The 25,343-nt window shown below is 37.7% G+C and overlaps 1 protein-coding gene across 2 annotated transcripts in view; it reads left to right on the plus strand.

Annotated features, from left to right (window-relative positions):
• NHLRC2 (NHL repeat containing 2) overlaps nt 1–24,522 on the plus strand; it is a 72,999-nt gene extending 48,477 nt beyond the window's left edge. Inside the window, exons 6-12 of one of the 2 annotated variants that reach the window (XR_307818.3) lie at nt 7,615–7,714; nt 15,281–15,512; nt 16,070–16,192; nt 17,395–17,604; nt 18,804–19,020; nt 19,626–19,843; nt 24,038–24,238. Coding sequence is in view for 1 of the 2 variants with exons in the window: in NM_001243561.1 (NP_001230490.1) it covers nt 7,615–7,714; nt 15,281–15,512; nt 16,070–16,192; nt 17,395–17,604; nt 18,804–19,020; nt 24,038–24,294 (1,139 nt within the window). In the remaining variant the exon portion in view is untranslated. 2 annotated transcript variants of the gene reach the window in all.

Consider the following 25,343-nt stretch of genomic DNA (forward strand, 5'->3'; position numbering starts at 1 on the left):
AAGACTAATTATACATTGAGATGTCCATCCAGACATGGTAAATTAAAAAATTAAAGAAAATGAAAAGCACAGATTTTTAGACTGGTGGTCGGTCGCTTCTGGGAAGAGGAGGAGGATCCTCATAGATGCAGGAGTTTTCAAATAATATTCCCTTTTCTGGAGCTAGGTAGTGTGCACATGGATGTTTGGTTATTATTTAAACTTTATATAAAAACGCCCACTCATAGTATGTTTAATTAAAAATTAAACCTTAAAAGGAAACAAAATAGTTCAAATAAAGAGAATGAAAAATAGCAAAGACAAATGTACAGTTGAATATATAGCCCACCAAGAGACTTAGGTAATGCATAACATATTTCAAGAAGAGATTAAGGAAAGGGACTTGAAATACCTCTGATTATTTTAGGTAATATGTAAATATGTATGTGTTTATATTTTTAAAAGTACCTGAATATTTAACCTAATTATGCCATTACAGTGATTAAAAAGCATGAAAATAATTAACATAAAATTATTTTTATGAGAGTAATCTTCATCTTTATTTTTTATTACTGTAAATATGGTCAGAACTTTATAATGCACTAAAAATAACTTAAAATAACACCAATGAATTCATTTTTTCAGCAGAAACATTGCCATCTTTCTAAAATGCATATCAAGTCTGTGCTGACTCCACTCATGCCAGACAATAACCTGAGAATTTTTTTTTTTTTTAATCATAAAGGTCAAAACCCCTGCTAGACTCTTAAGTACTTAAGACTTTACCTGATTGAAAACCATTTACAGAAAGGATAGTGTGTATGAATCCCATTAACCTTCCTTGGCCCTCTAATCAGCATTTCCCTAGTTAGAAGTTAGGCTGTTCTTATACAGCCTTTAATGATCAAAATCCAACTATTTAGTATGCTGGTCTTGTAAATCTACAACTTAGATAATATGCTTCTCTGACTTCTGTTAATATGCTATAAAATACCATAAAAAAATCTCTAAAGATAATCTGATACAGATATTTTGAGATATAAACTTTATATAATGTAACTAGTGTGTTTTTATTTTAACAAAACAAAAATAGTTGTGTTTTTATATCTGAATAGCTTATCACATTGACTTGGTGTTTATACAGTTAAGTCAGATTGATGAGGTAGTAATTTGTAGAAAGTAACATTTATTCTTATTAGGTGTAAGTTCTAATGTGAATTTCAACAAATGTATAGAGTCATAACTATTGCTACAATCAAGATACAGAATATTTTCATAACCCCTAAAAGTTCTCTCATTCTGTTCAGCCTCCCTCCCGCCACCTCCACCACCCACTCCATCCACTGGCAACAGTGATCCGTTTCTTGTTCGTCGGTATAGTCTTTTATGTCTGGTTTCTTTCACTTACCATAATCTTTTGAGATTCATCCATGTTGTTGCATCTATCAGCATTTCTTTTTTTATTGATGAGTAGTATTCCATTGTATGGCTGTACCAGTTTGTTTATTCACTAGTTGATAAGCATTTTATCTGTCTCTGTGACAACTATAATTAAAGCCTGTAAGTGTTTGTGTACTGGTTTTTATGTGGATTTATATATTTATTTTCTCTTGGGCAAATGGTTAGAATTGAAATTGCTAGGTCGTATAATAAGTATATATGTGATATAAAAAAAAAACTGCCAGAAACTTTCCCAAAGTTGCTGTTTTTTTTAAAATTGTCCTTTTTGAATAATTTTGCTTCTGTCTTAAAGAACTTTAACATTTTTTGCATCTGCCAACACTGATTTCTCTTAGCTTTTTTTTTTTTTGGAGGTGGAGAAAGTAATTAGCATTCATTTTTGAAAGATATTTACTCCATGTATAAATCTGGATCAACTTTATTTTTCTTGGATATTTTAAAGATGTCATTCTATTGTATTATAGCTTACGCAGTTTTAAACAAGAGGTCTGATTTAATTCTATTTCTAGTTCCTTTGTATAAAAAGTGTATCTTTTCTCTGGCTGCCTTTAAGATTTTCTCTTTGGTTTTCAGCAGTTTGATATAGTTTAGGAGTTATCCTAGAATTTCTCGAGTCTGTGGTTTGATGTCCTTCATCATTTGGAAAAATTCTCAACCATTATCTTTTCAAATATTTTTTCTGTTTTTTCTTCTTTTTGAGGTTTCAGTTATTCATATGTTAGATTCTGATGTTCACCAGTTCTTACATATTGTGGTTTGTTTTATTTCATCCTTTTTTCTCTATGTTTCAATTGTGTATTTTCTGTAACTTTAGGATCATTGTTTCCTGAGCTGCATCTAGTCAACTGATGAGCCTATTGAAGGAACTTTTCATTTATGATGATATTCTTTTTTAATAGTATTTCCATTTTACTATTTCTTAGGGAATTTCAGCAGATAGATGAAATCTCTATCTATTTAGTTATGTTGGCCATCTTTCTCTAGATTCTTTACCATAGTGAGTAATGAGTTCAAAGTCCATGTCATAGATCCAAATGTTGGGTCATCTCCAAGTCAGTTCCTGTTGATTTTTCTGTTAAGAGGTGTGTGTTTGTTTGTTTTTTATTTGGTTTGGGAGATTTTTGCTTACTTTTCTGTACGTCTTCTCATTTTTTGTCAAATTCCAGTCATCTTGTGTGAAACTATAGAGGCTGAGATCAATAGTATGTATGTCATTATTAATGGGAGATTATAGGAGATTGAGTCAATGTAGTCAAAAGATGGACTGGATCTGGATTTTATCATTACCCTGAGTTCCGTCAGTTCACCATGGCTTTCCTATTCCTTTATTACTTAAGCATGGGGGCCTGGATGCTGGAGGCTTTTTCTCAGTGTTGGTACCCCATGCTCAGCTTTCAGTCACCTTGCACAGCCAAGCCACACTCTTGCAGCTCCCCAAGGCTAGACTGCTGCTGTCTTCTGTACTAGGTTGCCTTGGGGCTAAGGGACTGTTCTCTGTTGTTTTGGTCAGCCTCAGTCTTAGAAAAGCTGGTGTGCTTGGCCCTCCATGAAACAAGCTTTTTCTTTGATCCTTTCCCTTTAATCTGGCCGCTAAACAGTGTCTTGTATCTGTGAGTGGTTTTGAAGCATTTCCTGCTTCTCCCTCAGCAGCAGGAAATCTCTACTTGGTGTCAGTATGAGGTCTTTGGCCAAAGACCCTTGCCCCTTCCCCAGAGGTAGAGAGACTTTTTTTCCTCTCCCCTTCCTCCAGTTATAATTGGTCCTTTCCCGTGCCGGGAAGTGATGGACTTGTTACCTTTTCCCAGTGGCTTAAGGCTTTGCTTCATGGGGGGAGATTTAGAAACTGTAGAAAAAACTATTTACACTAAAGGACCGTTTCACAGATGCCATTAAGAGGGTTTTAGTCATTGGGATCTAGTTTGATCGTAGTTGCTTAAAATAACAAAATTTTAAAAAGCTCAACTGCAGGTAAAATTTTCATATTTCATTTGCTGATTTTGTTCCTATTTTCTAAAACTGTTTCACTAATCCTTATTGGTAATTATAGGAGGGTTGCCTTTAAAAGTTCTTAACGCCCAAAACCTTTTTAGCTTTTGGCATTGTCCTTTTTTAAAATTTTTAATTTATAAGAGTTCCTGTCATGGCTCAGCGGTTAATGAATCTGACAGCATCCATGAGGACACAGGTTTGATCTCTGGCCTTGCTCAGTGGGTCAAGGATCCAGCATTGCCGTGAGCTCTGGTTTAGGTTGCAGATGGGGCTCAGATCCTGTGTTGCTGTGACTCTGGTGTAGACCAGCAGCTACAGCTCTGATTCGATCCCTAGTCTGGGAACCTCTATATGCCACAGGTGTGGCCCTAAAAAGCAAAATAATAATAATAATAATAATTTTTTAAATTTGTCACTGTTGAAAGACAGTGATACTAAGTAGACATTTAATTTAAAATTGAGGAGTTCACGCTATGGTGCAGTGGGACTGATGGCATCTCTACAGTGCCAGGATGCAGGTTTGATCCCAAGCCTGGCACAGTGGGTTAAAGGATCCAGCATTGCCACAGCTGTGGTATGGGTCACAACTGCTGTTCAGATCTGATCCTTGGCCCTGGAATTCCATATGCCACAGGGTGGCCTAAAAAGGAAAAGAAAAAAAAAAAAATTGAAATGTTCATGATTGCCACATTCTTGTTCAAAGGAACTAGTAACCATTCTTGGTGATACAATTATATGCTTAAGATTTCAAAATCTAGGATGGGGGTTCCTATCGTGGCTCAGCGGTTAACAAACCCAAGTAGTATCTGTGAGGATGCAGGTTCAATCCCTGGCCTCGCTCAGTGGGTTGGGGATCCAGCATTGCCATGAGCTGTGGTGTAGGTCACAGGTGCAGCTCAGATCCATCATTGCTGTGGCTCTGGCTATAGTTCCAATTCAACCTAGCCTGGGAACCTCCATATGCCGCGGGTGTTGCCCTAAGAAGACAAAAAGACAAAATCTGGGATGAACAGTATAAATTATTAATATGATTCTTATTAGTTTGATAGACAATATAAATGCCAGACTATACCCTGCCCTTTTAAAAAATTAATTACTTAGTTTATTTATTTATTTTACCCTGCCCTTTTTTAACTCTCATTTTATTTGCAAGAACAAACTCTTTAGCCCTCATTGAATGATTACAGGGTAGAAACTTCTTGAGTGGCAGTATAGCAAGGAAGCAATGAGCCTGGACTCTGGGACTAGACCACTTGGGTTCTAATTAGTTTCCTATCTCAGTAGTTGTATGACTTTGGACAGGCCACTCAACCTTTTGATGCTTCAAGTTCTTCGTCTAAATTGGAGGTACTAGTAATACCAACCTCAGAGGCTTATTGTGAGAACTATGAGAATATTTGGAAAGCTGGAGTTCCCTCTGTGGCACAGTGGGTTTATTAATAATAATCCAGCTGCAGAGGTGTGAGTTTGATCCCCAGCCCAGCACAGTGGGTTAAAGGATCTGGTTTTGCCGCAGCTGCAGCTTGGGTTCAATCCCTGGGCCAGGAAATTTCATATACCACAGGTGTGGCCATATTGTTTGTGTGTGTGTGTGTGTGTGTGTGTGTGTGTGTGTGTGTGTGTAGAACACTCAGAACAGTGCCTGGCACATAGAGAGTACTATGTAAGCATTTGTGATTATCGTTTTCTATGAGTCTCCTGATAAAAGTCACAAAGATAGGTTGATAAGCTGAACCAACCCAAAAATGGAAAGGCAAGGGACTGGGAAAAGTACTTGAAAGAGATTATTTGGCCATAGGCTCTTCCATGGTCTACAGGGAGAGAAGGGCAGGAGTGAGCCTCGCCGCACATTCTGGAGTAGAAAGGCATGGTCACATTTAATCAGGCCTCTCTTTCTGATCACACATTAAAATGCACTTGGGTACATGAAGCCAAAGCTAAGTCGTGGAGCAAGAGCGGAAGGGAGGGAAAAGAGAACAGGCCAAGCAGAGTGTTGTCCAGAAGAGCACAGGCTCACTTCTGGAGTTCCTTCGTTATGATCAGAACACCAATCTGGAATTACACTCACTAGTGGGTTTTTATTCCAGGTTTAATGGTATGAATACCAACAAATTATTTAAATTTCAGTTCTTTATAAAATGGAGGTGATGTTAATAAGACTTGTTAATGCTAAAAGGAATAATCTGTGTAAAGTGCTTCCTAGCTCAGTGCCTTCAACATAGGAAGTGTTCTCACTGGTTATCATTTTCACCACCACACCCCGTGTCATCGTTAACATCCCCATCAGTTGCCATGTAGACCCATAAGCACCTGAATCCTGACCTGATTCCACCTCTGCTTCTACTACTTTCTCATAGGAGCTAAGTAACAGAGGCCAAGACCAAACAGATGCTCGCACTAATACTACGACACTAATACTACGACGAAGCTTTGGCCTCATAAAATAGACCCTAGTTGAACTAGACTGGCCTGTTTGGAGAAGTAAGTAGTGGAGACCTGATTTGGTCTTTCAGTCACGTGTACACCAACTCAGTTCTCCTTTGACAAAGCAGAGAGGCTTTAAACCCAGGTCATCTTCTAATGATTACATTTTTATTTCTAATCTTTATGCTTTTCGCTTCTTTTTCTTACTTGTACAAATTAGGACCTTCATATGATGCTAAATAAGTGTCGATAGCAGATCTCCTTGTCTTATTTTTATTCTCGGGGGAATGTCTTGGCTCAGGCTGCCATAACAAAATGCCACAGACTGTGTGGCTTAAACAACAGGATTTTACTTTCTCACAGTTCTGGAGGTTAGAAGTCCAAGGTCACAGTGCCAGCATGATTAGTTTCTGGTGAGAGCTCTCTTCTAGCTTATAGAAGGTCACCTTCAAGCTTTGTCTTCACTTGGCAGGGGCAAAATAAAAAGAATGTAATTATGAAAAGCTTTTGATCTAGTCATAAAGTGATTAAGCAGAGACTCAGTCCCCGGAATATATGGATGCCTTTGTCATGTTTAATACAATTTGCCTTTGTGAAAAATTAAATCGAAATAAACTATTTTCCTTTAGATTTCATATGATAGCACTTAACACAGAGAAAGAGGCAACATTTGAAATAGATTTTTCTGTGGGATTGCCTGGGTTCAGATTCTGGTTCCTTTATTTAATGGCTCTGTGATCCTGGCAAGTTACCTGCCCTCTCTAAAGGGCCTGTAAAAATGGGCGTAGTAATACTACCTGTCTCCTGGGGCTTTTAAAAAAATTTAAGTGGTAATCTCTGTACAGCGCTTAACACATAGCAGCCACAACTTATTGGCCATCAGCATTATTTTTGTTGTTGTTAAGTTGAAAGATACTTGAAATTAATAGACGTTAAGAAAGAAAAATTTCTTCAGAACACGACTACTTGAAGTTAAAGGAAGTACAAATAAAATAGCCTTACCTAGATATTTCTTTTAGCATTAAGATATGTCTGACCATATTATTTTAGTTAATATATCTCAATTACATGTAAAAGTAGCCTCAGAATAGAGCTTAAAGTAAAATAATGAAATATTTTAAAAATAGAATTAATTTGAGAAATAGAGCCTTGTCACATTGTAGTAAGTTTTAATATGTTTTAAAAAACAAAGTTATTAATTTTAGAAAAATAGCTATATTGTACTCTTAGCCTTATCACATGTCAGCTGTATCTCTGGAAAAGTTTCCCAGCGAATGAACAGTAGATTTTTAGATAGCAGTGGTGATGTCAGTCTAAGAGTAAAAGCTGTGGTGGAACTATGCATTTCTTAAACTATTAAAAGATATAGTTCTTTCATGAGAAATTGTTCAAATAACTGTTCCTGAGGCATGTAATTTAGATACTTGACTGCCAGAGTTTCTTTGAAGAGTATATGTCAACCTATTTCTTCTGTCACGTAGAATAAGAAATGTTTAAAAACATTGTGCCCAGAGATGCAGGGAGACATACTGCTATTAAGAATACTTTGGAGTTTTCAGGTAAATTTATAAGTTTAAAGTAAACCTTTCACAAGGAAAATGGAAATTTTTCCAAACGACTTAAAGTATTGCAAATATTTTTATTTTCTTCTGTCAGATGATTTATAAGCATGCTACTATCTTCCCTTAAGTTTCTGCAACAATTGGGAGTGTTTGTGTTAACCAGATATGTATGTAATAATTACTGTTTATTTTCAAAAAGGTTCAGAGGCCCCAGGAGATGACATTCTGTGGATAGCCATGGCAGGGACGCATCAGATATGGGCCCTGCTGTTGGACTGCGGCAGACTACCAAAGAAGAAGTAAGTGGTAAATGTGCAGCTCACAGAATTCCTTTTCCCAAAGTCTCCATCCTTATAAGGCCCTCTGTACTAGTCAGCATATGCTGGGCTCTGCTACCGTAACAAGCAAACCTGAAGGCAATGCTCCTTTGCTAGGGAGCACCACTCTGCCACTGAAGCTGATTCAGCAGTCTCCATCTGGAGCTTTGCCAGTGGTCCTGGCCGGGTGGGGGGTGGAGTGGAGGATTGAGTTGCTCACTGACTCTTAAAGCTTCTCCTCAGAAGTGACACACATCACTTTACTTGCATTCACATTTCATCAGCTGCAGGAAGTCTCAAAACCACACCCGACTTTAAGGAGCTTGGGGAGAGCCTTCCCATCAATCATTCAGAAAGAGAACTGGAAACACCTTTTAACATGTAGTTCTGATATCCCTGATCATTAATTCAAGTATTTGTGTTTGTTTTATTTTATAATCATTTTTATTTTTTCCATTATAGCTGGTTTACAATGTTCTGTCAATTTTCTACTGTAGGGCAAGGTGACCCAGTCACACATACATGTATACATGCTTTTTTCTCACATTATCATGCTACATCATAAGTGACTAGATACAGTTCCCAGTGCTATACAGCAGGATCCCATTGCTTTTCCATTCCAAAGGCAATAGTTTGAATCTATTAATCCCAAATTCCTGGTCCATCCCACTCCCTCCCCTCCCCCTTGGCAACCGCAAGTCTGTTCTCCATGTCCATGATTTTCTTTTCTGTGGAAAGGTTCGTTTATGCCATATATTAGATTCCAGATGTAAGTGATACCATATGGTATTTGTCTTTCTCTTTCTGACTTACTTCACTTAGTACGAGAGTCTCTAGTTCCATCCATGTGGCTGCACATGACATTATTTTGTTCTTTTTTATGGCTGAGTAGTATTCCATTGTGTATATATATCACATCTTCTTAATCCAGTCATCTGTCAATGGACACTTAGGTTGTTTCCATGTCTTGGCTATTGTGAATAGTGCTGCAGTAAACATGTGGGCTCATGTGTCTTTTTCAAGGAAAGTTTTGTCTGAATATATGCCCAAGAGTGGGATTGCTGGGTTGTATGGTAGTTCTATGTATGGTTTTCTAAGTACCTCCATACTGTTTTCCATAGTGATTGTACCAATTTACATTCCTACCTACAGTGCAGGAGAATTCCCTTTTCTCTGCACCCTCTCCAGCATTTGTTATTTGTAGACTTGTTAATGATAGCCATTCTGACAGGTATGAGGTGGTACCTCATGGTAGTTTTGATTTGCATTTCTCTAATAATCAGTCATGTTGAGCATTTTTTGCTTGTTGGCCGTCTGTACATCTTCCTTGGAGAAATGTCTATTCAGGTCTTTTGCCCATTTTTCCTTTGGGTTGTTGGCTTTTTTGCTGTTGAGTTGGATAAGTTGTTTGTATATTTTAGAGATTAAGCCCTTGTCAGTTGCATAATTTGAAACTGTTTTGTCCCATTCTGTAAGTTGTCTTTTTTTTTTTTTTTAATGGTTTCCTTTGCTGTGCAAAAGCTTGTCAGTTTGATTAAGTCCCATTGGTTTATTTTTGCTTTTATTTCTGTTGCTTTGGGAGACTGACCTGAGAAAACCTTTGTAAGGTTGATGTCAGAGAATGTTTTGCCTATGTTCTCTTCCAGGAGTTTGATATGTCTTGTCTTATATTTAAGTCGTTAAGTCCTTTTGAGTTTATTTTTGTGCATGGTGGGAGGGTGTGTTCCAGTTTCATTGATTTACATGCAGCTGTCCAGTTTTCCCAGCATCACTTGCTGGAAAGACTGTCTTTTTCCCATTTTATATTCTTGCCTCCTTTGTCGAAGATTAATTGACCATAGGTGTCTGGCTTTATTTCTGAGTTCCTATTCTGTTCCATTGGTCTGTATGTCTGTTTTGGTAGCAGTACCACACTGTCTTGATTACTGTGGCTTTGTAGTATTGCCTGAAGTCTGGGAGAGTTATGCCTCCTGCTTGATTTTTGTTCCTCAGGATTGCTTTGGCGATTCTGGGTCTTTTGTGGTTCCATACAAATTTTTGGATTGTTTGTTCTAGTTCTGTCAAAAATGTCAAGGGTAACTTGATAGGGATTGCATTGAATCTGTAGATTGCTTTGGGTAGTATGGCCATTTTTACCATGTTAATTTTTCCAATCTAGGAGCATGGAATATCTTTCCATTTCTTGAATCCTCTTTCATTTCCTTGATTAATGTTTTATAGTTCTCATCATGTAAGCCTTTCACCTCCTTGGTCAGGTTTATTCCCAGGTATTTGATTTTTGGGGGTGAAATTTTAAAAGATATTGTATTTTTGTATTCCTTTTCTAATATTTCATTGTTAGTATACAGAAATGTGACTGATTTTTTAATGTTAATCTTATATCCTGCTACTTTGCTGAGTTTGTTGATCAGTTCAAGTAGTTTTTGGGTTGAGTCCTTAGGGATTTCTATATATTTAGTATCATGTCATCTGCATACAGTAACAATTTTACCTCTTCTCTTCCAATTTGGATACCTTTTATTTCTTTTGTTTGTCTGATTGCTGTGCTAGGACCTCCAATGTTATGTTGAATAACAGTGGTGAGAGTGGGCATCCTTGTCTTGTTCAGATTTTAGTGGGAAGGCTTTCAGCTTTTCTCTGTTAAGTATTATATTTGCTGTAGGTTTGTTGTAAATGGCTTTTATTATGTTAAGCTTTGTTCCCACTATACCCACTTTGGTAAGAGTTTATTATGAATGGATGTTGGACTTTGTTATATGCTTTTTCTGCATCTATTGAGATGATCATGTGGTTTTTGACTTTTCTTTTGTTAATGTGGTGTATGACATTGATTGACTTGTGTATGTTGAACCATCCTTGTGAACTTGAGATGAACCCCACGTGGTCATGGTGTATAATCTTTTTTATATGTTGTTGGATTCTGTTGGTAAAATTTTGTTGAGAATTCTTGCATCTATATTCATCAGAGATATTGGCCTATAGTTTTCTTTTTTGGTGGTATCTTTGTCTGGTTTTGGTATTAGGGTGATGGTGCCTTCATAGAATGTCTTTGTAAGTGTTCCTTCTTCTTCAGTCTTTTGGAAAAGTTCAAGGAGGATGGGTATAAGTTCCTCTTTGTAGGTTTGGTAGAATTCGCCTGTGAAGGCATCTGGTCCTGGACTTTTATTTGTAGGGAGTGTTTTTATTACATATAAAAATTTCATTTCTAGAGTTCACTCTGTTCAGTTGATCTATTTTTCTTGATTCAGTTTTGGCAGGCTGTAAAAGTGTCTAGGAAGTTGTCCATTTCTTCTAGGTTGTCAAATTTGTTGACATATGATAGTTCATAGTATTCCCTCTCTTTTTTTTTTTTTTTTATTTCTGCAGTATCTGTTGTGATTTCTCCTTTTTCATTTCTTATTTTATTTATTTGGGTTTTTCCTCTCCTCTTCTTGTGAGTCTAGCCAGGGGTTTGTCGATTTTGTTTACTTTTCAAAGAACCAGCTCTTGGTTTTATTGATTTTTTTTTCAATTGTTTTTTGAATCTCTATTTTATTGATTTCCTCTCTGATCTTTATGATTTCCTTCCTTCTACTGACTTTAGGTTTTGTTTGTTCTTCTAATTCATTTAGGTAGTGAGTTAAGTTGTCAATTTAAGATTTTTCTTCTTTTTTGGGGAAGGCCTATATTGCTGTGAATTTCCCTCTGAGCACTGCTTTTGCAGCATCCCATAGATTTGGAATGGTTGTGTAATTCAAGTATTTGAAGACTTCATTGGCAGAGTGGTTAATAGCTCAAGTTTTATAGTCTGGTCTGAGATTGAGTCCTGGCTCTGCCACTTATCTACATGAGCTTAGGAGAACCACTTTAACTTTCTAAGCCTCAGTTTCCTTCTTTCTACCTCAGAGGTTTCTTCAGAGAATATGTAAGAAGAGCTCAACCTAGAGCCTGGCATGGACAGTAAATGTAGTAGCTTTGCTGCCAGTTAAGTATATAAAATGGAGAGTAGTTTCTCTATAAAGTTTCTTGCATTTTTTCTATAGAGCCTTTCCTCTTCTCTCTACCATGCCAGGTACAACACACCAAACTCTCTTCTATGTGACCCAGACAGTCGTTTCCCCAGAGGTAATTACCTTACTGCACTGATACTTCACACTCTCTCTGCTTCTCCCTCCCTCCTTCCCTTCCTTTTCCTTTCTCCTCCCCCTCTGGTCTCTCCCTTCCTCCCTCCCACATCTCTCTCATCTTCTCTGTTTTTGTTGTGTGTATCTGTTTACATAACTAGACAAGCTTTTTAAAAAAATTACTCCCTTTAATAAAGGAAAGGGCTGTTTCTCATTCACTTTTGTGTCCTCTATACCTAGCACAGTATCTGGCACATGATAGGAGCTCAGTAAGGGTCTGCAGAAAAAAATTAATGAATGAAAGTCATAGACTATAAAGACTTTCAAGTCACCCTAGAAAGTATGTGCCAGTCACCTCATTTACCTTCCTCAGTAGAAAGGAGCAGTTGTATTGATAATCCAAAATATGAGACTTTCTAACTAATATGTATGTATTGCTTTGTGTGAGATTTTACAACATTTAATCATTCATCTAACAAATATTTATTAAACTATACATAGGCACTATGCTAGGCAACAGGGATGGATGATGTATTCACCATATTAAAAATAAAATGAGTTCCCATCGTGGCTAAGTGGAAACAAATCTGATTAGCATCCATGAGGATGCAGGTTCAATCCTTGGCCTCACTCAGTGGGTTAAGGATCCAGTGTTGCCATGAGCTGTGGTGTAGGCCACAGACGAGGCTCAGATCTGGCATTGCTGTGGCTGAGGTGTAGGCAGGCAGCTGCAGCTCAGATTCAACCCCTAGCCTGGAAATTTCCATATGCTGCAGGTACAGCCCTAAAAAGACAATAAGTAAAAAAATAAAGTGAAAAGATGTGGTTACTATCCTCAGTAGGTTTTCAGAGGAGGAATCAGCTCAACAAACAATCAAAAAATAGTTGGGCAGTATAGGTGCCGTGTGTAAAAGGAATCACTGCAGCAGTCCTTGAAATTTAAGTTCTCCTTTACATAAATAAGAGGTACACCCAATATAAATAAGATTTGAGATATGAAGGAAGGCTTCCTGGAAGAAGCTGCTAAACTAAAACCTGATAGAGGCGTAAGAAGGAGTTAGAAGAGCAGAGGTTTTCCAGGCAAGAGATGACCCTGGTGCTATCAGTGGAAGCCAGATCATAAAGTGCCTTGTGAGTCTTTTTAAGAGATTTGAACATTATTCTACATGCCTTTATAGAAACTGTTTTTCCCCCCAGAGGCTTATTTATTTATTTATTTATTTATTTTGTCTTTTTGTTTTTTTAGGGCCGCACCCGCAGCATATGGACGTTCCCAGGCCAGGGGTTGAACTGGCCTACACCACAGCCAAAGAAATGCCAGATTCGAGCTACGTCTGCAACCTACACCACAGCTCATGGCAATGCCGGATCCTTAACCCACTGAGTGAGGCCAGGGATCAAACCTGCAACCTCATGGTTCCTAGTCGGATTCATTTCTGCTGCGCCACGACGGGAACTCCCTTTATAGAAACTTTTAAGCTGGGAAGTAAAGCGATAAGATTTGTGTTTCTGAGAAAACATTCAAGTGCATTTGGAGTGTGGCAGGATTAGAGACAGAGATATCATTGAGGAGGCTGTTGCTCTTATCCAGGCCAGGGATGACAGTAGCCTGAACAGTGAAGCGACCAGTAACATTTAAGATGAGGTGTAATCATCAACAGCAAAAAAGAAGCAGCTGAGATGAGCAGGATGTGCTGTTTTAAGTGACAGCTATTTTGGATTTAGATGGTCCAGAGTGGAATCAGTGGAATCAGTTTCCGCACAAGTAGAGTTGTCACTCATTCCCAATAGGAAAATGTCCAGTGGATCCCTTTGACCAGTATTACAATTTTAAGGATGCTTTATCTTTGTTACAGATCTTCAGGTGGTAATAACTCCTAACCCTTTAGAAGTTACTATTTCTCTCTACTCTTTCTACCTCTTATTTAATTAAGGCAAATTAAATTTTTACAACTCCTTTATTTATTTGGCATATTTGTTATTACGTGTATCTCTTTGACCAGGTTATTTTTATAAGTTCCTTGAAAAAGTGTCCATATGTATACATTCTGTATCCCTTTGCCTCCACCCTCTGCTCCCAGTTAACACTGGGATCAGGAGTTCCCGTCATGGCTCAGTGGTTAACGTATCTGACTAGGAACCATGAGGTTTCGGGTTCCATCCTTGGCCTCGCTCAGTGGGTTAAGGATCCACTGTTGCTGTGAGCTGTGGTGTAGGCCGCAGATGCGGCTTGGATCTGGTGTTGCTGTGGCTCTGGCGTAGGCCGACAGCTATAGTTCCGATTGGAGCCCTGGGAACCTCCATATGCTGTGGGTGTGGCCTTGGAAAAAGACCAAAAAAAAGTCAAAAAGAACACTGGGATCATATCAACCAATGAGTGACTGATGGTCATTTTGGACTTTACATGTCATGCCCTTTAGAAAACGACATACAGTCTCTATCATTTTGCATTTGAAGTCAGCTTCTTCCCTACCGTGTCTTCCTTAAAGCTCCTCTGGAATAAACTTAGAAACCAAGGTATAAAAACTTTTTCTGCGTTACAAAATGAGTCATTGCAATAGTTCTTTTTTTTTTTTTTTTTTTTTTCCCAAGGCTGCACTCGTGGCATATGGAGGTTCTCAGGCCAGGGGTCGAATCAGAGCTGTAGCTGCTGGCCTACACCAGAGCCACAGCAATGCAGGATCTGCGCTGCTTCTGCAACCTACACCACCGCTCACGGCAGTGCCGGATCCTCAACCCACTGAGTGAGGCCAGGGATCGAACTTGCATCCTCATGGATGCTAGTCAGATTCATTTCTGCTGAGCCACAACAGGAATGCCATTACAATAGTTCTTTAAATAGAAATTTTCCTAGTTTATATAAGAAATGGATGTATACAGTTGATTAGTTAAAGCAGTATAATTATATTATTTTCTCAAAATGAGTACCTGGCTATTTTTCAAAAATGATTTAATTCTTTTTGCCAGCCTCTATTTATATACAAGAAAATAATACACTTAATGAAAATTAAAGCTTTAAACTATGAAGAACTAGGTAATCTTTTTAATTCCCTTTCATATCTAATATTGCATGAAGCTAAGAAGAGGTCAAGAAGTGAAGGTGGGATTTAGCTGTACCCATCTCTGATCATTAGGAGAAAGAAAAAAACATCCCATCAATGATATGGTCTTTATTCTTGTATTTCTGACATTATCCAGGATTTCCTTTCTGTCCATTGAAAGTAGTTTCAGTTTTGTGTTAATCAAAAGAACAAAAAGTAGAAAGGTAGGTAAATAAGTTAATGATTAGAAAAACTACAGTGAAAACCGATTTGCACAAGATCCCCAGATCTTCTATATAATGCTTATCCCCATTGACTTCATCATTTACATTCATTTGTTAATATCTAAGTTGGAAACAGCAGTAACAGCGTTGACTTCACCTATAAACTTGTCTTTTTTTTAGTGAGTTAAAAAAAGGAACCTGCCTTCGGTTTGCTGGAAGTGGAAATGAAGAGAATCGAAATAACGCATATCCTCACAAGGCAGGTTTTGCCCAACCTTCAGGTCTTTCTGTGGCCTCAGAAGATCCCTGGAGCTGCCTGTTTGTGGCAGACAGTGAGAGCAGCACAGTGAGAACCGTCTCACTGAAAGATGGAGCAGTGAAGCACCTCGTGGGAGGAGAGAGGGATCCCATGGTAAGGAAAGGCACTCTTGCGCAGTGTGCCTGCTTACAAAGCTGGCGATTTTCTGAATTGTGAAGAGTTAATAAAATCTAGGAAGGAGGAAGTTCTTGGCTTAATGGACGTCAAACCAAAGGAAATGTGAACATAAAGAAACACAAGTAACAATACCGTCTAAGAAAAGTAAACTGACTCTACTTGATTATATATAAATGGCTTCAGGGAGAAAGGAAGGATGAAATACTGATTACCAAGGGAAGGGAGAAATGTGTAGATTAGATATTTGGCAAAACAGTGGAGAGAGCACCAGATTAGTAAATGTGACTGTTCCCTGATCTGATGTGTGATTTTTGTGAATAAAATTCCTAAGCTCTGCAAATTAATTCAGGTTCATAATTTTATCACTTTTTTCCTAGTTTGGATTAAGTGCCCAACCCTATTTATATAAAATCATACTTTTTCCTCTTAAACTAAAGTAGCATATATAGGCATTTTAATTTTCACTTTATACCCTAACAAAGCACTGTAAAAAATTTTAATACATGCTGTTTCTTTCTTTTTGGAAAAAAAAGAATTTATTTGCTTTTGGTGATGTTGATGGAGTAGGAATCAATGCAAAGCTTCAGCACCCACTTGGAGTAACTTGGGACGAGAAAAGGAATTTACTTTATGTGGCAGACTCTTACAATCACAAGGTGAGTCCTAACAGAAACAGAATTATATCATACCCTGCATTTCACTTGGTATTTAAAATGCTGCAAGATCTATGAGCCTCCTACAGCTGCCAGTCTAAAACATAACAGTCTTTGACAACTGTACATAAGCCTTTCTGTTCTTTTCTTGGTCCTTCCTTTTTTTTTTTTTTTTTTTTTTTTTTTTTTTTTTTTTTTTTTGCTTTTTAGGGTTGCACCTGTGGCATGTGGAAGTTCCCAGGCTAGGGATTGAATCAGAGCTACAGCTGCTGGCCACAGCCATACAGAATCCAGGCTGCATCTTCGACCTACACCACCCCTCACTTTTATTGGTCCTTCCCTTGGAAAAAGGATATGGTAGTACTCTGAGCTGGGGAAAGGGCTAAACAGTTCCCAATGGCTATGGCCAAAAATCGTGGATCGCAAGCCATTAAAGCTGCTCAGAAACATGTTCATTAAGCAAGGACAAGCCAGGTAGCAGGGAAATTAATATGTCAACAAGTCAGCATTTTAAGCTTTTGCATAGTTGCCATGCTTGTTAGCAAATTATTCCATTTTCATCAGCATTTCCATTTTTTGTCTCTGTTACATCAACTATGCATTTTTCTTTTTTACAATAAATGGTGGAAAATAAATGTTAATATTTTGGGTTTTGTTTTGGTTTGGTTTTTTTGCTTTTTAGGGCCACACCTGCTGTATATGGAAACCAGGGATTGAACCTGCATCCTATGGATACTAGTTGGGTTCATTACCACTGAGCCACAACGGGAACTCCAGTATTTTGTGATGAGAGATTATGAAATTAATATAATTGAAACACAATGGGAAATTATTAACACAAGTAGCAAATCCTCAGCCAGTGTTAGATGCTCATGAGAAGAAAGTCTGTTTAACTCTGAGGAAAAAGAATAATATTAAATTTTTTTTAGTTCCATAAATAATTTTATCAGAGATTGCTTTAAGTAGATAAGATGTAACTGGAGATTTTACAATGTTTAGCTTTCAGAATAAAATATCTCCCCTTAGACTGTAATTTGAATGTTTGGTATTTTAATAAAATATGGAAATGCCTGTTCTTTTTTTGAGATTTATTAAGAATACTAATGGCAATCAGGCATTCTTTAGCTTGCTTAATATTATACTTTTTCATACTACAAACATGAAATTGAGCCTTGGGTATATAAATTTTTTTTCTCTCTTTTTAGATTAAAGTTGTGGATCCCAAAACAAAAAGCTGTACAACATTAGCAGGAACTGGAGATGCAGGTGACACAATCGGCTCCAGTTTTACCAAGTCAACTTTTAATGAACCAGGAGGCTTGTGTATTGGAGAGAATGGTCAGTTATTATATGTAGCAGATACCAATAACCATCAAATTAAAGTGATGGATTTAGAAACAAAAACGGTTTCTGTGGTAAGTAATCTCAAAGTATAGTTAAAAGGTATCATGTTAAGAAAGAGTCTGGGAGCTCCCTCAGTGGCGTCTTGGGAGTGCAGGGACACGGGTTCAATCCCACGCCCAGCACAGTGGGTTAAGGATCTGGCATTGCCACAGCTGCGGCTAGGATCTGATCCCTGGCCCGGGAGCTCCATATGCTGAGGGGTGGCCTAAAAATGAAAAAAAAAAAAGAAAGATTCTGATCCTCAGCAATGACAGAGGCACTTTTGGTCAGGCCTTGTCCAGTGGTGAAAGTGAAACAGGTAGACTAGAGAATGAGTGCTTACGTCAAGGACATTCAGTTATTTTTAAAACCATTGCATTTGTGCCAAGAGTGTTTGATAAAGACACTAGAAGTTGAAGAGAATTTGATGAACTTTCAGAAAAGAAGGGAAGAAAAGAGGACTCGGGTCTATTTTTAAATGTAGACATACTGACACATACCACACACACACACACTATGTGGGTTGAGTTGTCTCATTTTTTTTTTTTCAATGATCCTTAGATTAATGCGTAGTCTTTGTTTCCTCTGATGGATTCATTACCAAATAATCTTTATAAGGAGCTCTAGAAGCCACATTTCTCAAGACATTAACAATAAAATTGGAAGAAACTTAAGCTTTAATCAGTTTCTTAAAGATATGGACATGGTCTCTAATAAATTTCAAGTTACCCCTTTATAAATCACATTTTCCTGAAAAAAAAAAATGCAAAAGTTTTTTTTTTTTATAAAATTCTAGGAATTTCCAAGATGCATTTTAAAATACAAACAGGTTGCCACCATAACGTGTGTCGTTTCTCTTAACGTAGATCTCTGATGTAAGATAAATGACATCTAATAGTTTGCAGTGAAAATTATAAGAGGATGTATGTTATATCCACTACATCTAAATTGATAAAGTTTTACTTTTAATCTCCCTGCTCTCTGTAAACATATTAGACAATTTACTTCAGTTTCTTTCATAAATCTTGGCAGTCTTTTTGCCAGGATGAAATATTTTTCTGAACCTGCAAAGTAATTGTAAGGAGATCTTATAAATGCATTCTGATTCAGTTTAGAATGACAATTAAGTTTCCTTGACACAGAACCTCAGTTTTGTACTGAAGTCTAAAAATAAGCTCTCTCACTCCATATAATATTGTAAAAACAAAACAGATTTTCTTTTTCCCCCTAGCTCCCAGTCTTCAGATCCGAAAGTGCCATGGTGGACGGCCCAATCCTAGCAGAAAAACGGACATTACCCAAACTACCTAAATCTGCTCCGGGCATTAGACTTTCCCCAGTGGCTGCATCTCCAGGACAGACTCTTCAGTTCAAGCTAAGATTAGACCTCCCATCAGGAACAAAGTTAACTGAAGGAGCACCCAGTTGCTGGTTTCTGTCAGCTGAAGGTATGACAGTCATCTCGCAAATGCAAATATTTCACAAATTCTTAATATTTAATCTAGTAATTTTTCTCATTTGTTATATTTTTACTCTACAGTTAGGTGAGATTTGAGGGTGGTCTTGTAAAACAGAGAGATCTAGATCTAACCCCATTTTAGCAGGTTTTTTTAGTCTTTGAGATTCTTTCTCTCTTTTATTAAAGAACAATGTAACTCACCCAAGTTAATCATTTTGCCACCATTTGCTGGTAGACCGGTTCATCACATGAGGCAGATGGCTGTGATCTTAGAATAATAGGTCCTTGAATATTAGAACTGAAAGGTACCAAAAGACACCATCTGTTCTAAGCCTATTTTATAAATGAGGAGGCTAATGGCTCAAAGAGATAAAGTGATTTGCTCAAGGGCATGTATTGAATTAGGTCAAAAGATGGAATTTGAACCCAACTCAGCTAGTGCTTTGGTTTAGTGTCTTTTCCATTATGCTGCTCCATCTCAAGCTAGCTCTAGGGTTATTAGTTCTAAAATGAAACTAATTTTTTAAAGACATAAAATTCAAAGCCACCAATTGCACATTTTGATGTTACAAACGTTTCCAACCTTACTCTCAGTTTCTGTGCTCAACTCATCATGGTTGATGGACCAACAGCGGTCCACAGACTGCATACTTTGGTGGCACTGTTGTAGAGCACTGCAGCCTAAAGAGATCAAGGAGGAGGAGGAACCTGCACAGAAGGCTGAAGAGTGAATATACGCAAGGAGAAGCAAAACCAAGAGAGTGTAGTTTCCTGGAGCCAGGTGTTTTAAGGAGGAGCTATTGATAGATCAGGTAAGATAAGGACTAAGAATTGATTGTTGATTTAATGTTAGAGAGTTCATTGATGTCCTCAACTAGAGCCGTTTCAGAATGATGGAGGAGGTGCCTGATTAGAGCAGGTTAAAAAGCAGTGGAAGAGGAGGGTCTAGAGAAAGCAAACACAGACAGCTCTTTGAGGAGTTTAGCTAAAGAGACAAGGGAAGATAGAGTCGTTTCTAGAAAGGGAAGAATAGAGTTGAGAGAGCAGTATTTTTATTACATTGATGGCACAGATCAGTAGAGAAAAGAAGCGAAGATATGTGGTGGGGGTGGGTATCCTTTAGGACATGAGACGGGCTGGGATCTAGTGCACAAGGGGAAGGCTGGCCTTTGCTAGGAATGTGGGCAGCATTTCCCCAGTAAAGAGAGAAGGCCCAGTAATCTGGATGGGTAGCTGTGAAGGTGGGTGCTTGTGGAAGTTCTTTCCTGAAAGCTTCTGTTCTCTTAGTACGTTGGCAAGCACAGCCGTCAGCCGAGAGAAAGAGGTGGTGGAGGAGACGGTTTGGAGGTTTGAAGAAAGAAGAGGGCCGGGAAAGTGAGAGGATGACCACCCAAAGGAAATACAGTAGGACTGCTGAACGGCCTGAAGGCTGCATTTGGGGCTAGCTGTCATGAATTGGAAGTCAGGCTAGTCCACGGGGAGAGTGTTTTTCTCTAGCCAGAGTTAGGCACAAGGAAGTGTAGATGTTGACTAACTGGTTTGATCAGCAGGTCTGTGAGTCCTGATTCAGTATTAATTGTGATTGCCACTCTACCTTCTAAATCCATGGTAAAAATCTCACAGATTCTATTCTGAAGAATTAAAGTGATTTCCCCCCTAAGTATGTTGTTTTCTAAAAATGCATGCCTGCTTTTGGGAGTTCCCATTGTGGCTCGGTGATAACGAACCTGACTAGTATCCATGAGGATAATGCAGATTCCATCCAGTCCCTGGCCTCGCTTAGTGGGTTAAGTATCCAGCGTTGCCGTGAGCTGTGGTGGAGGTTGCAGATGAAGCTCAGATCCTGTGTTGCTGTGAGTGTGGTGTAGGCCAACAGCTGTAGCTCCAGTTCAACCCCTAGCCTGGAAACCTCCATGTGTCACAGATGCAGCCCTAAAACAAAGAAGGGGTGGGGGGGAAGCTTGCTTTTAACTGAAGTAGCTTGGCATAGATTCTAATTTGGTTGTTTTATTATTATCTTTCACATTTCCAGATAGTGTCTGTCAAATGCTTTAGAGCTTTCACTTGCTGTTCATTTTATTTTAATACTATCATTAAACTTGATTTACAAGTTATTAAGCTTGAAACCACAGTTTCTTCTCTAGAGATTCCAAAGGTAGAATTTGAGCTCCATTAACTTGCTTACTACAGGAAAATGGATGCCAAAGCCATTGCCTAAAAGTATGCTGTTCAAGTAGAAGAAAAACCATTGTTGGAGGAGAACATGGAATTGAATATAAATGAATTACTATGCTTAGAATCCAGGCAGAGCCTTTGTCCTCACTCACTAATTTGTGATTCTTTAATCTAAGAACACTTCCTGTTTGAGTCTATTCTCAAAGGTGTTCAGTTACTGTAAATTATGTAAAGATTTAGATGTGCGTTTTCATCACAGTTACAAGTAATCAGTATATTACTTGTCTTCCAGCAGCAGTGCCTTCCAGCTTCTCTAATAGAGTGGACAACAGTTTTAAAGTGACATATTAGTAGTCCGGAGCTAAATTCTGACCTCTTGTCTCCAATAATCTTCCTCTGTCCTAGTGTCCCACGCTCTTTCACATGTTCTCACTCAGTTCTCTGTTTCCTACCCCACTCCCCCTCCCTTGTGGCCTCTCACACACTTTTCTTTCGTATGTTACCCAGATCCCAGTTCTATGCCTTCTTACCTTGTACATTCTCAGGGCAGCAGCTGCAGCTCCCCACTTGGTACCCACACCGAGAGGACAGAGAGTTCTTGGGAGGCTGGCAGATCTTGGCTTAGAGTTTGCTGGCCCTGGAGAGACTGACTGAGCCTGTGGGGAAGTCACCCCCTCCCCTCCACTCAGAGGAGAGGGTTGAGCCCTGCAGCTCAAGGGTGTTTGGAGCTAGCTCTGCGGGGAAGAGAACTCACCCTGACCCTTCAGTCCTCAGTCCTCTGAAGGTTCAGCATACGTCCTCCACCGCCAGTGTATCTGTTCTGCCTGTGTGTTCTCATCTGAAAGCATTGCATCAGCTGGTGATCACTGTTAATTTCTCTGTTTGAAATTAAAGAGCAGTGTATTTGTTTTTTAAAATAGGATACTGACAAGTTAACATGTTTATTTTAAATCTACTTTGCAAACACACAAGTTAATAATGAGTTATTGAAATACAAAATGTGAATAGTATTAAAGGAAAGTGAAGTAGATTCTTGGCCATCTTAACAGTTGTACAAGATATTGGCTCCATTTTTATTGTATAGGGACAAATAAGCTTTCAGGTAAGAATCCTAATGTACGATTTCAAAAATTGTTTTATAGGCTATGTTTGTAAATATGTGACTAAAGGACTTTTTTTTTCTTCTTGGCTAGTTATTTAGAGACAGAAACACTTTTAACATTTTGGTCTGTAGAATCTTAAAGTTGCCAGTAAGTAAATAAATAAATAAATAAATAAGTAGCAGTCCAAAAGCACCGCTAGGCTAGCGTGTTACAGCTTCACAGGTCCCACATGTGATGTATCTAAACAGTGTCTAAGGAAATGTTGTCAGTTTTATTTCTAGAATTGGACATTAAAATAGCGTAATTTATTATTTTCATGTTTTTATCTAAAATATATGGAGTTCCCCAAATAATCTGCTCTCTCTCAAAAAAAAAAAAATCAAACATTAAAACATACTTCTCAATCCATAAATAAGCAAAGAAGGCCAGAGAATTTTTGAAGAATTGTTTAAAAAGCTCTGCACTTAACTTTAGATGCTTACCTTTCACATTGTCCTTACTCTTATTTGATATATTTTTCTCAAATTTAATTTTTCACTCACCAGAATATCAGAAGCAACAAACTAAAGGAGAGATGGAGAGGACCAGTAGAGGCAGGTGCTCTAGTCTGTTGATGCATCCTGAGATCAAAAGAAAGAAAAGCTAAAAAGTAGACATAAAATTTCACCACTACTCCATAGATGGTCCATTTTTGTGGCCCCAAGTCATTGATAAGTCATTCTGTTATGCTCAGTGTATTCTGTTTAAGAAGGCAGGAGAGCATGTCCTGTGTTTCCCAAATGCTGGCTCTTAATATCTAACCCCCCTCTAACGCTTAGTGTCAGTGTATGTGTTTTTCAGTATGACACACATGTTGCTTCTGAGAGAGGGCCCTGGGTGAGTAAAAACATTTTAAAAACTTTAATACTAGAAGGTTTAACAATTTTTAGTGGTTTTTATACTTCGTTATATAGATAAGTGTGTATTTAAGTCTCATAAGAGTTTTATGTGTTAAAACGAGGTGGACAGACTCTTAGATTTTTTACATTGAGTCCATTGGAATAATGTATATACATTGTTACTTTTTTCTAAAAAAAAAAGTGCCTTTTTTTTATTATCATTACCTTTGGATATTCGATAATTCATCATTGTCTTAACTTGAAAGTCACTGCAGTTACACATACATTTGTATTCCCTAGATTATTTTGGAGTTTGCATATTAAATTCCTAGACATTTTTATCTGTTTTCTTTTCTTTTTTTTTGGCTGCGTAATGACATGTGGAAGTTCCCTGCCAGGTGTTGAAACTGTGCCACAACAGCAACCTCAGCCACTGCAGTAACAACACCAAATCCTTAACCTGCTATGCCACCAGGGAACTCCAAAAATGATGTTTTCTAAAGTGTCCTGTTTATTTCTAGAACTTATTAATAGGTTTCTTTTTAACTCTGTAACCACATTTTAAATCTATAACTATTATTTTCAATATTCACCTTGATTTCAGTAGGAATCAATATATAATTTATTTTTCAGTGTTCAGAGGAAGAATTTTAATTTGCTATCAAGATGATTAGACTGGAAACTTCTCACATCTTATTTGTTTATGTCCTTCCCAGAGAGCACAATGCCTGGCACTCAGAGGCTTTCAGTAAACCTTTGTTGATTGAATGAATCTAATCTTTGTAAGGTTTGTTTGATTTCATACTTGTCTTCTTATATAGTCCTAATAATTTACATTTTTATCTTCTAGGCAATGAATGGCTTCTTCAAGGACAGATACCATCTGGAGAGATAGAGAGCATTTCCAATCAACCAACAATCTCACTGCAGATTCCTGGAGACTGTGTATCTCTCGAAGTCGTTCTGTCTATCAGCGTGTTTCTTTATTACTGTAGCACAGACAGCAGTGCCTGTATGATGAAGGGAATTTTGTTCAGTCAGCCTTTACAAATAACCAATACACAACAAAGCTACATAGCACCAGTAGAACTCAAGTACATATTTTAGCAGGCTGGCACGCAGCCCAGTGCCACCTGTTCTCCAGTCCCCACCATCACTGTAATTTCCACCTCTGGATACCCAGAAACCCATTGTTTAGTTCTAGTAACTGGTATGAAAATGCAGCTATGCTCCTTATTTAATTATTTATTATAAAGAATGTCCTTCATTCTTGGCTGTGTACCAGCTAAATCTTTGACCATGATTTGAACCGTGATTCTGTAATCTATGCTGCTATTTGGCACAAGACTTAAGTCCACGTTATAGGACAAAATATTATCGGTTAGGAGATAATTTGCAGTGAATACTGATAATAATGATACCAAATATTTTAACTCTTTGTACCTTTATTAATATCAAGCAGCATATCTGAATATGTAAATTTCACAGTAGCTTTAAACAACAGAACTTAAGCTCCAGTACGTGTGTTGGTATAAGGACACCTCCCATTCAAGGCATAGATCTGTTTTAAGCCAAAAAGTCTTTTCATCATAATAGAAATTTAAAGAGTAGCTACGTGATAAATATGTTCTTTGTTCTCTTCTGCAGTTTTCTCATTTGAGATGTATTTAAAAGAGAATTTCAACCTATTTTTGTTATAAATTATTTGCTATTTTAATGGTATGTTAAAATTACTAATTTCACCATTACTAATGATGGTGTGTTAAATATTCTATATATTTCTATACAGAAAAAGTTAGAGTCTCTAAGCACATACAGACTCACTCTTTTAACCTTTCTGAATGAACACAATCTTACCAGATAATGAAATGGATCCACAAAAATATGACTTTCAAGAAGAAAAGGACTTAGGGACAAACACATTATTGTCTGTGATGCTACTTAATGATAAAGAATTAATTGTGACAGCTGAATCTGATGTAAATGGACATGTATATTGTCTTAGAGATTTAAGTTTTAATTGAAGCATTAAATTTATATTCATTGGATTTTTGGGGTTTTGGGCTTCCATATTCAGCATTTAAATTATAATCATTTATTATGTTTTGAAAAATCACAGTTAAGCCTTCAAAATGAAAATTTCAATGTGAAGCACT

The sequence above is a fragment of the Sus scrofa genome, chromosome 14, assembly GCF_000003025.6.
Source record: "Sus scrofa isolate TJ Tabasco breed Duroc chromosome 14, Sscrofa11.1, whole genome shotgun sequence".
NCBI classification, from domain to species: Eukaryota; Metazoa; Chordata; class Mammalia; order Artiodactyla; family Suidae; genus Sus; species Sus scrofa.